Here is a 16012-nt window from a genome sequence, read left to right as displayed (position 1 = left end):
TAAACCTTGATTTAAACCAGGTTAAAGCTGAATCCCTCTTGGTGCAACCGACCCATGGTCTGTCAGATCTATAATAGATGTATAAGCCTGTACATCTGCCATTTTTTGAAAATATTTGAAAAATATCTAAATTGTTTGGGTACTTCCAGGTGCTTCATGCGTTGGGTGAGATCTGCATGTCTGATAGAAAAACCCTTTCTGTCGCTACCGCTGAAAAAACCCTGGACAGCAAGGGGGGGGGGGGGGGGGGGGGTTATATTTTTAGACATGAGTGGGTGGTCACTGATTATACACTATAGGACCTAGTACACACACACACACACACACACACACACCATGGACACTAACTATGCACACGCACACACAGAGCCAGAGGAGGAAAGCCTGAGTGACAGACCCACAATCCAGCTGACATGTAGAAACAGGTTGCTATGACAACTAGACCTAGCTGCATCCACAGACAGAGAGAGAGAGCGCGAGAGAGCGAGAGCGAGAGCGAGAGAGAAGACTAGAGGAAAGAAGTGATTGAGAGAGAGAGACAGACAGACAGACAGACAGACAGACAGACAGAGAGCAAATGAATGAAATCAAACATTAACAGACAGTGTCATTTATAGAGTGTTTCCAAGACTACTGAACACACTGATAGAGAGTAGTCATTATGACAGTATGGCGGACTGTTCGAGTCCTCTGTGTGTGTGTGTGTGTGTGTGTGTGTGTGTGTGTGTGTGTGTGTGTGTGTGTGCGCGCGTGTGATCATAGTGAAACTTGGGCTCCATTAGTTGTGTTTTGCTGAAGCAGTGCATCATTAGCACCTTTAGCATCATTATCATCAATAGCATCATATGCATCTTCAGCATCATTAGCATCAGTAGCATCATTCAGTAGCATCAGTATCAGACATAAACCGCTCTGCTCATTGCAGGGTTATTTTTTTCTTTCTGTTTGTGTGTCTGACTTTAGTTCTTCTTCCCTCTGTCTCGGCCTAGATTGTAGATACAAGAAAATAGGAAGAAAAAAGTGGTAAAACAGGCTACAGCGCTGGTTTTGGCCTCGTTAAAAGTGTGAAGCAGCAGAAACAGCCCACATGTTTTCAGAGGACATAACTAGACCACTTAAACCCTCTATACCTAGTAAGACGGACCACCAAACATCCTCGCCAAAAATAGCCGATCTACAAGCTCACAACGCGTCACAACGTGACGCGTTGTGAGCTTGTAGATCTGCTATTTTTGGTGAATGCCCCCCCCCCCCCCCCACAATCGGGATGCTGGGGTTAAAAGTGGTTAAATGTCAAAGTATGAAGTTATTTTCAATCTGTCGTCATGGAAACTACTATTCTCTCAAGTTTTACTCGTGACTACTGTATTTTAGGGGGGGGGGGGGGGTGTTCATATCTACGTAGCGTAATCTATAAAGTAACGATGTCATTCTGGGGTGCCTTGGATGAAAAAGGTTATAATATTTGCAGAGGTGACCTGAGGCAAAAAAAACGTTTGAGAACCACTGATCTAGACACGTGTTTTCAGAAGACAGATCTAGACATCGTCATACGGTCATTGTAACACTGGTCTCTACTGCTTGCGTATTATTTAATGATAACTAGCTCATACCAAGCCCCGTCTTGCCTGCCTTTTTTCTTTTGGCCGATAAAGTATTGTTTTGGACCGTGACTGCGGCGCGCCGTCTCAAGCAAATTTGTGCCACGAGAGGCACCGCCAAGCGAGCTGAAGCTAAAGAGAGCGAGTTGCCGCGTCGCACGTTTGCGAAGTTCGCTTGAGCCGACTCTGCGCGTCCGAAATATGTACAGATAGAGTTATGTACCGATAGAGTTATGTACAGATAGAGTTATGTACAGATAGTTATGTACAGATAGAGTTATGTACAGATAGAGTTATGTACAGATAGAGTTATGTACAGATAGTTATGTACAGATAGAGTTATGTACAGATAGAGTTATGTACAGATAGAGTTATGTACAGATAGAGTTATGTACAGATAGAGTTATGTACAGATAGTTATGTACAGATAGAGTTATGTACAGATAGTTATGTACAGATAGAGTTATGTACAGATAGAGTTATGTACAGATAGAGTTATGTACAGATATAGTTATGTACAGATAGTTATGTACAGATAGAGTTATGTACAGATAGGGTTATGTACAGATAGAGTTATGTACAGATAGAGTTATGTACAGATAGTTATGTACAGATAGAGTTATGTACAGATAGAGTTATGTACAGATAGAGTTATGTACAGATAGAGTTATGTACAGATATAGTTATGTACAGATAGAGTTATGTACAGATAGAGTTAGGTACAGATAGTTATGTACAGATAGAGTTATGTACAGATATAGTTATGTACAGATATAGTTATGTACAGATAGAGTTATGTACAGATAGAGTTATGTACAGATAGAGTTATGTACAGATAGAGTTATGTACAGATAGAGTTATGTACAGATAGAGTTATGTACAGATAGAGTTATGTACAGATAGAGTTATGTACAGATAGAGTTATGTACAGATAGAGTTATGTACAGATAGAGTTATGTACAGATATAGTTATGTACAGATAGAGTTATGTACCGATACAGTTATGTACAGATAGTTATGTAACGATAGGGACAGAATCGTAAATCATGTATTAGGGCGAGTGTTTGCCCCAACTGCCACTCAAAGTGACTACTGGCCAGTCACAGCGCGGGCCTTGTCAGAATCTATAGTTATATAAAACGATCACACCTACTGCATTGATATTTTGTGCTTAGGACCTCCAGAAGCAAAGATTTGAGTTAGACATGTTAGCTTGAAAAATAAATACACATTTGTTGTCAAGCTCTCTCCATCATATCGACTGATCGTCTATTTAGATATTTATGTGTGTTTGTTTGTTTGTTCAGCTGTCAGCATGATCACAGGTTTAAAAATACAGTTGCCATAATTTTTTTTAACACTGAATTATTTTCGCAAATTACAATATAAAAATTCAATCTCAACAATCAAAAGTTCAGAATCTAAGATTTGCAGTTGTCTATTCCAGAATCTAATAACCTAAAACACATAAATAGCAGGTTGTTGAAGTGAAGTCAGATAACATTGTGGTAAAGACAGAATGCCATTACCACTTATATATCTATATAGATATCAGGTTGTTGAAGTGAAGTCAGATAGCATTGTGGTAAAGACAGAATGCCATTAGCACTTATATATCTATACAGATATCAGGTTGTAGAAGTGAAGTCAGATAACAGTGGTAAAGACAGAGACTGCTATTACCACTTATATATTTTCAGCCTCACATGTTCAATTATGTTTTGTTGTGACAACACAGAAATGTGTGTGGGGATGAATGAATTGGCATAACGGCTAAATTGGAGAGAAAAAGGGGTAAAACATAATTGGCTGATCTAAATTTAAAAAAAAGTTGTGTTTTTGGTTATCATTTACACTCATCATTCTACTCATTACCATGATTTTATGTTGCAGAATATTCATGACCTTTTGTTACAGATAATCACCATTACAGCCTCATGGTCAGCACCAAACATTTTGAATGCTAAAATGCTAGCTGTGTGTATTCAGGGGATTTGTTTTACATCTTGACCCAATTTTTTACATAGTACATTATTTCATTTCATTTCCTTCAGGTTACAAATGACACACAGGCGATAGTGATTTGAAACATACACATTTATTTAATTTGACATAATATCCAAAGCTCAGTGCTAAACAAACACATACTTGCCACTTCCTGTTATTGGTCTGGTCCTTCTAAAAGAGTCACACATGACTCCAGTGCCCCTCTTATAGGGAGGGGAAGGTAATTGGAACATACCACTTGACAGGGGAGTTGACATGTTGAATGAAACTGTATACTAGTGTCCATACAAGGGGTTGTCTAGCTAAAACATGAAGAATACTTACCTTGTGTTGTGTATGAAGATGATGTACACTGTGGTTTTGAAATGGTTTTCTTGGTTTATTGTCACTTGAAGTGTAGAGGTGAAGTTGTGTATGGAACCAAGGACAGTTGGTTTGTGCCAACAAGGAGAGGCCCAGTCTGGGGTATTTCATTCATTCTGGTCTCAGCCAGGGGAGAGTGAACATGGGGCACAATGCTGCTGAGAGCTATTCCCAAAATTACAGTCAGATAGTCAGACTTCTCTAGACTGTTTGCTTGATTTAAAGCATGTAAGTTTATTGTTTTCCTTTTTTTTTAAGGATTATTTTTGAACATTTTGGAAATATATTTATTTTATTTTACATCCAAACATTGAAAAAACACACATTGACTTAGTAATCTTTCCAATGCTTCATTTCATTGCCCATAAATGTAGCTAATGCATACATTTATGGAAGTCAAATTCTCTCAGAATTAGGAAAAAATGTTCTTATTCAAACCAACTTCAACCAGACCATTTGTAAGTCAGAGTACTGTAATAATAACCACCAGTTTCATGTTTCAACTTAACTGTATAGTTGCTTTTTTTTCTGCCATGAACGTCTGCCATGAAATGAAATTCTAAATACAACTTCTAATCCTTTGTGTGTGTGTGTGTGTGTGTGTGTGTGTGTGTGTGTGTGTGTGTGTGTGTGTGTGTGTGTGTGTGTGTGTGTGTGTGTGTGTGTGTGTGTGTGTGCCGTATTGGTATGTTTACATCTTGTGTGTGCAAGACAGGTGTGCCTGCACACATGTTTTTGTCTTTGTGTCAGACAGACAGACAGACAGACAGACAGACAGAATAGCCGAGGTATAAAGTAGGGCTAAAGTATGTATTATAATAATTTATATCTGCAAAATAACTAGTAACTGAAGTTTTCAAATAATTGTAGTGGAGTAAAAGTACTATATTTGCCTCTGAGATGTAGTGGAGTTGAAGTAAAAGTATAGACAATTGGAAATACTCCAGTAAAGTAAAAGTACCTCAAAAATCTACCAAAAAAAGAGTACAGTACTTGAGTAAATGTACTTATACCACTGACAGAGACGACATGCACCTTGGCTGCCTGTGGATCGATGTCTTACACGGCCCTCTGTGGCACCGTGGCATAAATAAACCACCGATCAATGGAGACGACAGAGAAATGCCACACGTTCCCAGCGGCCAATCAATGAAGGCGAGGGTGAAATGCCACGCGCCTCGACCCCGCTGCGGCGGAGAAACTGGAACACGCTCGATAAGTCTGTTTAACTGCTGCTAACAATGGCAGAAAGTAACTTAAGTATGTTTACTCGAGTACTGCAGCTTCAGTGCAATGTTCAGGCATTTTTACTTTACTTGAGTAACATTCCCGGGTCTTTGGTACTCGTGTTTACATAATACTTTTACTCGCGTGGGTCTCAAGGTGGGCGTCTCAGAGAACACTTTGATCATATTTGGAATGTCATCAATATCACTTCAGTTTAACCACCTATACTAGTCCATGAGCCAGACAAGATTTCATTATCGAAAGAGTGGGCAAAACCAAACATACATTAAATTGTTCATAGGGTCAATACAAGTAAATAAATCTATGATAACCTTTCCACAGGAGCAGCTTTTTCATGGTTATCACACATTTTGTTATTTTCCCCATACGTACATGACAGGTGAAATAATGACAACATTTAAAAAAGAGTTATCATAATGACACTTCCTGAGTTGATTACTTACATCAGTGGTTTTCAACCTTTTTCGTGTCAAGGACCCCCAAATTGACACATATTAGCCCACGGACCCATTTGAAAAGATATACCTGGGACTCAACCATTTTGATTTCTTGGGGGTCCCAGTCTACACTGTATCATCATCATTAGTGTTCATTTAACTCTGAGAGTAAATTTGTACACTCTTAGAGTTACAGACGCATAACTATTCCTAACTAATTAATTAACTATTCATTTGGCTGGGGACCCCCTGGAACCAGCTCAAGGACCACTGGTGGTCCCCGGACCACTGGTTGAGAACCACTGACTTACATGAAGACAATGATTTATCGTATTACAAGTTTTCTGAAATTGTATATTTAAATATGCAAATTAGGCATTACGAAAATATGGTTATTTGTATAACTTTCCAGAATCAACATTGGAACATTGGACAAAGCCAGAGTCAACATACTTATTTCATTTTGTTAAGATGTTGGAGTCAAAGGTTTTTAACGAGGGAATATTCAATATCTGGCTCAATTTTGGGGCTCTGGCTCATGGACTAAATGCCTAATTTGCATATTTAAATATACAATTTCAGAAAACTTGTAATACGATAAATCATTGTCTTCATGTAAGTAATCAACTCAGGAAGTTTCATTATGATAAATCTTTTAAATGTTGTCATTTTTTCACCTGTCATGTACGTATGGGGAAAATAACAAAATGTGTGATAACTATGAAAAAGTTATCATATATTTATTTACTCGTATTGACCCTATGAACAATTTAATATAGGTTTGGTTTTGCCCACTCTTTCGATAATCATTTCTCAATTTTGGGGCTCATGGACTATACCAGGAGTGATGCAACTCTGATGATGTAGAGAGCCACTATATTTAACACTCACTTCAGAGGAACACATTACCTATACTGTCGGGCTGACACCTCTTATCTCTGTATTTTAACTTTTTTGCATAAATTAATGTCATTCAAGTGTGTCACACAAAAGTAGCAAAAATTAGAAAAATAGCAGATCTACAAGCTCAAAACACGACGCGGTTGGAGCTTGTAGATCTGCTATTTTTGCAATTTTTGAATTGGAATCCTGATTTTTTTTATTTTGCTATTTTATTTGAATTTGAATCCTGAAAATTAACATTGTTATTTAATTTCAATTTCATTTAAAGGGGTATTGCACTTTAAAAAAACTTTGGGACGTTTTATCGTCTACTCAGGCTTTTGTGAGCCCCTGAATCAAGTTGCTTGATTCAGTATTTGTATTTTTCATATTCCTTTTATCAGACACTGAGACTGGTTGCGGGGCCAATGTATCTATTGTTGTCGGAGGAGCAGATTTATTTTTTGTCGCCCTCGTCTTTCAGCAGCTAGCCGGGGCCACAGCTCCATTAACTGGGCCGAGTGGCCCCACAGACGCTACGATTCTGCTCCTCCCAACACAATGCATCTCTCTGTCTCTCTCTGTCTCTGTCTCTCTGTCTCTCTTTGTCTCTCTGTCTCTGTCTCTGTCTGTCTCTCTCTCTGTCTCTGCCTCTCTCTGTCTCTGTCTCTGCCTCTATCTGCCTCTCTCTGCCTCTATCTGCCTCTCTCTGTCTGTCTCTCTCTCTCTCTCTCTCTCTCTGTCTCTCTCTGTCTCTCTGTCTCTCTCTCTCTCTCTCTGTCTCTCTCTGTCTCTCTGTCTCTCTCTGTCTCTCTGTGTCTCTCTGTCTGTCTCTCTCTGTCTCTCTGTCTCTCTCTCTCTCTGTCTCTCTCAATCTGTCTCTCTCTGTCTGTCTCTCTGTCTGTCTCTCCTGTCTGTCTGTCTGTCTGTCTGTCTGTCTGTCTGTCTGTCTGTCTGTCTGTCTGTCTGTCTGTCTGTCTCTCTCTCTGTCTCTCTCTCTCTGGCTCTCTCTGTGTCTCTCTCTCTCTCTCTCTCTCTCTCTCTCTCTCTCTCTCTCTCTCTCTCTCTCTCTCTCTCTCTCTCTCTCTGTCTCTGTCTCTCTCTGCCTCTCTCTGTCTCTGTCTCTCTCTGTCTCTCTGTCTCTGTCTCTCTCTGTCTGTCTCTCTCTCTGTCTCTCAGTCTCTCTCTCTCTGTCTAACAGACATATGGAGTGGTGGTCTCTGTCTAACAGACATATGGAGTGGTGGTCTCTGTGTAACAGACATATGGAGTGGTGGTACGGGGCTTTGAGCAGTCTAGCTGGCAGCATCGTTAACCGCTTTTGTCATAAAGTTAATCACTGAGCCGCCGCCTGGTATCTGAGCCGTAATGACAGACAGACCGCACCGCCAGCACAATGGCTGCTCGGGGGGGGTGCTGCGCTTCACAGCCAGCGTCACATAGTAACACTACTGATGTCTCATCAGCTCATTGGTTGAATGGAGAGACACTTTTAGACACAATTATGGAAGGTACAGTAACAGGCCTGTGGGGAACAGTCAGAGGATGATTTTTATAATGGTCTGATGCGTGGGTCTTCAAACAGGAGGTCTGGGACCCCTAGGGGGTACGCTGAGATACTACAGAGGGGGGGGGGGGGGGGGGTGTTTGTGTGATAGGAACTTTTGTTTTACTTTTTTAAATTAACCACTTGAACCCCCTAGCATCCCTATTCTGGGGAGAACGTTCCGCTGCACCCTCTACAGATCTTGTCAATAGAAAAATTCCATTCAGAGGATCTGTAGAGGACACAGCGAAGTAACCGGGACTCAAGTCAGAGACTCGTACTCGAGTCGCACTTGAGTCGCCACAAATGAGACTCTAGACTCGGATTCGCCCCTCAAAGACTTAAGACTTGACTCGAGCTCAAAGACTCGTGGGCAATCTTTATTCTAGGTTTTTTTGGACGCATTAATGAATGAAATGCCCCAAAAACTTCCACTCCCCTGTCCCCTCCCTCCCGCAAAGGAACGTCAAAGTGCGCGCTGCGCTGCGCTGGCGCTAACCTCAGGTATCTTGGCATATGCGTACATTTTGTATAAGATCAGATCATCTGTGACAACACGTTTAGTAAACGTCGCATTTTCATTTTGTGCTGCTGTCTCGTTAAACCCAGCTGGGTGAATATTCAACACTTCACCACGGTAAACACTACGTTCATGTTTACTGCATTAAAGCTGTGATTCTCAACCTTTTCAGGCCGTGACCCCCCCAAAATAATCATATTTGAAGTGAGGATCCCCATTTTGTTTGACTCGGTTCCACAGATAAATATTGTGAAAATCCGTTTTGGTCCCGACTCCCGACCCACAGGTTGAGAACCACTGCCTACAAGCAAGTCACATGTCTATGTTGTCGACCACGTAATGTTACAGACCTTACAGGTTTATTTGGTTTCCAAAATTCTTAGTATTGTATACTCCGTCGCGCCTCATTGTTTATTCTGCCCAAAATAACAGATCTGTAAGCTGTCGACACGCCATGACGCGATGCGTTGATAGCTTGTATGTCTGTTATTTTGGGTAGCCAGGTGACGCACATTACGCACGGTAGCAATGTATCTGGGTTTGAGAGGCTATGATTGATGTAAACGTACAGTAGCCTACTAGATTATAGCTGACAGTTCTCACAATATTGTAGCTCTGTTCGGGAGGATTATTGCACAAAGGTGGATGATGAATAAGTTGCACTTTGTGAACGGGGACAATAGCCTACTTGGACATAACTGCGTCACTTCAGAGGAAACTAAATGGATCTTCAGAGATGTTTACACACCCCTGGTTATTCATTAGAAAGGTGGAAATGGAACGTAAACGATAACAGCCAACGTGAGTACATGTCTTTCCTGAAACTGGCCAATTGATGCTACTGTATGTGACTGTGTACCGCCCGGCCCGGCCGGGGGTCGGTCGGGGGGGGGGGGGGGGGGGTCCATGGCTGTAGGAGCGTTCTCATTACTCAAGGGACAGCACAGCACTGCACACTAGATGTAGGTTATACCCAAACACATTGACATGTCAATCTTCCTTAATAAAACATACTGTATGTAGACCAGTGGTTCTCAAACTTTTTCATGTCAAGGACCCCCAAAATGATATGTATTTGGCCGCGGACCCCCATCTCAAAATATGTTGTTCCAGGGACCCCCCAGAAGCAAAGATTTGAGTTACAAATGTTGGCTTTAAAAAATATATATTCAAAGATTTGCAAAAAAAAAACACAATTTTTCAAAAATAGCAGATCTACAAGCTCATAGCGCGGCACTCGGTGCCGCACTATGAGCTTGTATATCTGCTATTTTTGAATAGCCAAAGTATAAAAGGTCATAATTATTGTGATGCTATATTAACACATTTTGCTGGGTACCCCCTGGAACCCCCTCAAGTACCCCTGGGGGTCCCCGGACCCCACTTTGAGAAACATGGATGTAGACTAACTAGCAGCAGTAGCCTTGGTGAGGCTGCGTGTGAGCCTGTGCCTTCGGCAGTTGAGCTGCGCTATAAGATGCAAAGGAGCCTAAATGAATGTATCCTACTACTATTTTGATAAACAATCATTCTGTGCGTTTCTCATTTCCGGTTGGGTTTGTGGACCATCATAAGGACCATCTAATTTTGGTCCAAAGGGAGGGTCAGCTAATTTTACTTTGAATCCAAGGGAGGGTCATGCAATTTTGAATTGATAAAATAGTCCGTTTTTTATGACTCAGCAAAAACACCAGCAAAACACCACCATGTGTCCAATGCCATCCTGAAAGGTTGAGGTCCTCACAAGTATAGCAATACAATGTGTGTTTGTGTGTGTATACTGTATGTTATTGCATAACCTAAAAGCATACATCTTTTAAAGTGTGTTTTTGTGTAGTCATATTTATTGCATTATCTAAAAGCACAGCATTTTTTTATAAGTGTGTGTGTGTGTGTGTGTGTGTGTGCGTGTGTGTGTGTGTGTGTGTGTGCGCGTGTGCGTGTGCGTGCGTGCGTGCGTTTGTGTGCATGGTGTTGCGTAATCTCAAAGAGATACATATTTCACTGCATAGCTTAAATGAGCCATCTGGAACACACACACACACACACACACACACACACACACACACACACACACACACACACACACACACACACACACACACACACACACACACACACAAACAAAGCCATTCTTAATGAGTGTGATGTAATTAGTGTTGAACACATCTGTCACTGACATCTGCATTATTTCTCTCTAACAATGCTGTCTGTCTGATCACATGGTGCTTGATTTAAAACCTGTGTGTGCGCGCGTGTGTGTGTGTGCGTGTGCGTGTGTGCGTGTGTGTGTGTGTGTGTGCACGCATGTGCATGTGTTTCCCCTCAAGCATAGCCTTACAATACCTACACTACACTTTGATTGATTGAATATTTTATTGGCAATTTTAAAGTACAGCGTTTATGTTGTTATGTTAGGTCTTTCACCAACTAGTCGACTAGTATAACCACTAGTCCACCTTGTTGGTACTAGTGGAATAGTTGAAAAGAAAAAAGGTATGCATAGCAAGTGTTACCAACGTTTTTATTTTATTTCATCTTTTAAAATACACCATACACTTTTACCTTAGCACTAGGTATACTCTTAGTTGCTGGTTTTAGAAGAGAATGCACTTCAGACTTCTGGTGATTAGTAGTTTCCTTGCCTACGTACTGTAGTATGTTGAATACACTTACTGTAAGTCTCTTTGGATAAAAGTGTCTGCTAAATCAGTGGTTCTCAAACTTTTTCGTTCCAAGGACCCCCAAATAGACACTTATTAGACCGCGGACCCCCATTTGAAAAGATAAGCCAGGGACCCCCATAATAGAAGATTTTCACGGTTCTCTAGCAGTGATTTCAACCATTTTAATTTCAAGGACCCCCAGTTTGACATGCATTAGGGCTACGAACCACCATTTAATGGCATTTCTATCTCTGGGACCCCATTTCATATCGTAAAATCAATGTTAATTTAACTCTGAGAGTGTACAAATGGACCCTAACGGGTCCATTTGGTTCCATTTGTACACTCTCAGAGTTACAGGCCCATACGGGTCCATTTGGTTCCTATCCATCATTTAACTGGGGACCCCCTGGAACCCCCTCAAGTACCCCTGGGGGTCCCCGGACCCCCCTTTGAGAACCAATGTGCCAAATGACTGTAATGTGTGATGTGTTACACGTCAATGGTACTCTGGGCTTTGGGAAAAAAACGTTAGACGTCAACGGCACTGAATGAGTTAAGGTTTACCAATTTGCATGAGTTTTGGACAATAGCCAAAGACATCTAAAAATGACACACAGATGCGTTCCCAGTCTAAAAGGGTTAATAATCTAATCTTAATTAAAATGTGCACTTTAAATACATGGTATCGTGAAGTATAGACCAATTATTTGTTTACCAACATTGAGACTGGAGTCTGTTTCATGTAATCAATTCCCAACAGATCCCCAAACCTGTTGTTTTGGGGTTTGGCTGGTTTCAGTTCATTCAACCTCCTCTGTGTGTAGGCTAGTGAGGTGCGCCCTTGCGAGACATATTATATACTTCATCGCGCAACGGTATTGCGCGCCGAGAACAGCTGACATACAAGCTCACAACCGCGTCGCGGATGAGACCGCTGTGAGCTTGGAGGTCTGCTATTCTCTGCGTGCGACACCTTGGCGGGACGGAGCATAAATTAGTCTTGACGGGCTGCAGCTGCGCGAGCAAGAGCAGGTTCTGGTGCCGTGATCAGAGAGCGCTCCCTCCGTTCTTATGACAGACACTGGAGGAGGAGGGGTTTGGGGGAAAACTGCTTTGAATTGTTATTGTTTACACACAGCAGAAACCAAGAAATATATGTTTCAAGAGCAAGAGATCACAGTAACAGTCCTTAGCATTCTTCCTCCACACTGGGAGAAAAACAGCATCTGAAAGTTTGATGGGAAGCATTTTTACACGTGATGCTGTGACCACTTTAACATTGCATCTTATGAGAGGTGGGGTTCACTTCACGTTGTCTGTTTTGTAAATGCAGATTTGCCCGAAATGCCCCCTATACCCGCATATCTGTATAAGTACCTCCAAAAAGTTAGTGACACCCACAGTCACGAAACTAGAGGGAGCGTAAACAACAATCTGGTACCACCCACCCATAAAACAAACATGTGCAAATTCTCCTTCTATAGCACAGCCACCAAGGAATGAAATAGTCTAACCCCATCCCTCAAAACATGTAGTTCGCTGGGCTCATTCAAAACAGCCCTAAAAACTCATCTTTCTGGAGGCCAAAAGAGGAGCTAGTACCAGTTTCCCTGTAGACAGACCCCCCCCTCCCCTTTTTTTGTATATATTTTTAGCGGTGCCAACCGCTCTATATCTGACTTTGTCTGTGTGTCCGTGTGTCCGGGTGTGTGTCTGTCCAATAATCAAATATTGATGACAAACATCAATACGGGGCTCACCGCTTCCTTCACACAGGGTGTGTTTTTTCCCTCTGTATTTTTTATGTTGAATTGAACTGTTTGGTTGCTACTATATATGTCTATGAAATTAATTCAAGGACCCCAACGGAAACAAGTCCGCAAGGACTTTTTGTGCCGGACCTTTTAGACAAAAGCATTATAAATGTAACTGTGTTGTTTTACATTCTTTTGCCTAATAAAAATGTCAATTCAATTCAATGTTAAGATGTCTATTGTGACCGTCGTGTTTGTCCTCTCTCTCTCTCTCTCTCTCTCTCCATCCTCCAGGTCATCTACGCTCTGAACACCAAGAACGATGAGCACGAGGCGGCCATCGCCACGCTGAAGGAAGCCCACGAAGAAGAGGTCCAACAGATCCTCTCTGAGACCCGCGAGAAGATCCTTCAGGTAGGCTATGTCAGTATAACGTTTCCTCAATCTCTGAATGCATTACACCTTCATAGTATCTGTGTGGTTAACTGCCACTGTGGTGGGAAAAAGTACTCACGTTCTTTACTGGAGTAAAAGTACCAATACTGTGATATAGAATTTTCTCGAGTCAAAGTACAAAAGTATTGGTATCAAAATGTACTCAAAGTACCTAAAGTAAAAGTACAAAAATGTTTGAAAATAGCAGATCTACAAGCTCACAACACGTTGTAATGCATATTGTTGTATTGAAACGTTTGCGTATAATAGCCTGTAACTCGTGTGTGTGTGTGCGTGTGTGCGTGTGTGTGTGTGTGTGCGCGCGCGTGCGTGTGCGTGTGTGTGCGTGTGTTGTGTGTGTGTGCGTGCATGTGTGTGTGTGTGTGTGTGTGTGTGTGTGTGTGTGTGTTTCAGTATAAGAGTAAGATCAGTGATGAGCTGGACCTGAAGAGACGCATCACCTCATTGGAGGAATCCATGGAACTCCATGAGAGGATGAAGAGACAAGCTCTGCAGGAGTTTGAGTCCTACAGGCAGAGAGTAGAAGATATGCAGCTCTGTACTGAAGCACAGGTACCCTAACCCCTAACCCTGTTTACCAGTGGTTTTCAACCTTTTTCGCATCAAGGACCCCCAAATTGGCAAATATTAGCCCAGGGACCCCCATTTGAAAAGATATGTCAGGGACTCAACCATTTAGATTTCTCGGGGGTCCCAATCTACACTATATCACCATCATCAGTGTTCATTTAACTCTGAGAGTGTACAAATGGAACCAAATGGACCCGTTAGGGTCCATTTGGTTCAATTTGTACACTCTCAGAGTTACAGACATATAAGGGTCAATTTGGTTGCTAACTATTAATTTGGCTGGGGACCCCCTGGAACCCCCTCAAGGACCACTGGCGGTCCCCGGACCACTGGTTGAAAACCCCTGCTGTATACCCTAACCCCTAACCCTGTATACCCTAACCCCTAACCCTGTACCCTAACCCTGTGTGATGCCCCAGGGTGACCTCAAGTTGAAGCCCCCCCCCCCCACTCCAACGTTCAACCGAACCGATCAATTACCATACGTTTAGGCCCAAAAACCTGAAAAGGTGTCATTACTTGCTTAACTCATTCACTGCCAGAATTATTTTGGCCGCGTTTGCCCACTGTCAATATTTTTCATTGAAAAAAAAAAAGTACTCAGGAGCCGAGATACAGCATTTTTAAGTTTTAAGTTAACAAGGAAGTGGATGGGAGTCTAGATCTTCGAAAAATCATATCTCCTTGATCTTTGGGTGAAATTTAAAAAACAAAAAGTAAAAAAAAAAAAAAATATATATATATATATATATATATATATATATATATATATTTTTAAAGCCGTTTTAGTGAAAATCAGTGGCATGCACAGACATTTTGAGGGGCAGGTGCTCAAGTAAAAAAAAAAGGGCACCATGTGCGGCACGCGGAACCGCCGGCTGCCCTAGTAGTGTGAGATTTATAGAAGAAAATTGCAACGCACATTTTGGGGAATTATTAATATATTAGAAGCTTTTAATCCAGAATTGATCGATGTCACCATGGGCTACATACTGTAAACCAGGGGTCTTCAACGTTTTCAGGCCAAGGACCCCCTAGCTGAGAGAGAGATGAAGCAGGGACCCCCTCTATATTGTATAAAATTGTGTTTAAGATTATACTTTTTTTTGTTTACTTGGTCTGCTCTTTTTTCCCTCTACACCTATACCTCTTTGCCAAAAATGGCAGATCTACAAGCCCACAACGCCTCGCGCTGCGAGTCGTTGTGAGCTTGTAGATCTGCTATTTTTGGTTAAAGTTCTCCTCAGAAAAGGGATGCTAGGTTTCGAGTGGTTATTGTAAAAAGAGATTAAAAAAAAGGGCACTTCTGGTCAAGAGGGCAAAGGGCAGGTGCTCTAGCACCACCTAGAGTCTATCTGTGCACGTCCCTGATGAAAATATATGGGGGGGGGAGCAAATGCAAACAAATACTAATGTTTTTGCATTTTATTATTATTGTAAAAAAAAAAAAAATCCAAAACAATATCTTTTCCCCCCAAAACGATACATATCGTCACGAAAACGTATCGCCATATATATCGCGGGACGATATATCGGCACAACCCCTAATACCCGGCAATGAACGCGTTAACTCTTAACCCTTTGGTGCGGTGTGTTGCAGCACACCCAGCGGGTGGTGTCCATGTCCAGGGAGGTGGAGGAGATGAGGAGGTCCTTCGAGGAGAAGCTGAGGACCTTCTCGGGGGCCCAGGCCCAGTTCGAGCAGGAGAAGAGGAGCGCCCTGGAGGAGCTGAAGGCCCAGCACCGCCAGGAGGTCCAGGAGCTGCTGCGCTCCCAGCAGAACCACAACGCCAACTACAGCAAAGACCAGGAGAAGCTGGGCCAGCTGCACAAGGCCGAGGTATTTAATGAACCTACTGTCTACTACACACAGAAAAAGAATGGTTCTTAAATGGTTCTTTAAAAGGCTATATGGTTCCACAAAGAACCATCAACTACTAAAGAACCATTTGATCTAGT

At 41.9% G+C, this 16012-nt stretch overlaps 1 protein-coding gene across 1 annotated transcript in view; it reads left to right on the top strand.

Moving 5' to 3' along the window:
* fam184ab (family with sequence similarity 184 member Ab) overlaps nt 1-16012 on the top strand; it is a gene marked incomplete at its 5' end in the record, with an annotated part of 89623 nt that overhangs the window by 21622 nt on the left and 51989 nt on the right. Inside the window, 3 exon segments of the mRNA XM_084082294.1 lie at nt 13322-13441; nt 13877-14035; nt 15654-15893. Coding sequence (XP_083938420.1) covers nt 13322-13441; nt 13877-14035; nt 15654-15893 — 519 coding nt within the window.

This window comes from Gymnoscopelus microlampas, assembly GCF_963454915.1.
Source record: "Gymnoscopelus microlampas genome assembly, chromosome: 16".
Classification (NCBI taxonomy): Eukaryota; Metazoa; Chordata; class Actinopteri; order Myctophiformes; family Myctophidae; genus Gymnoscopelus; species Gymnoscopelus microlampas.
The sequence above is the reverse complement of the archived record's forward strand: the minus strand, read 5'-3'. Positions and strand labels throughout refer to the sequence as shown.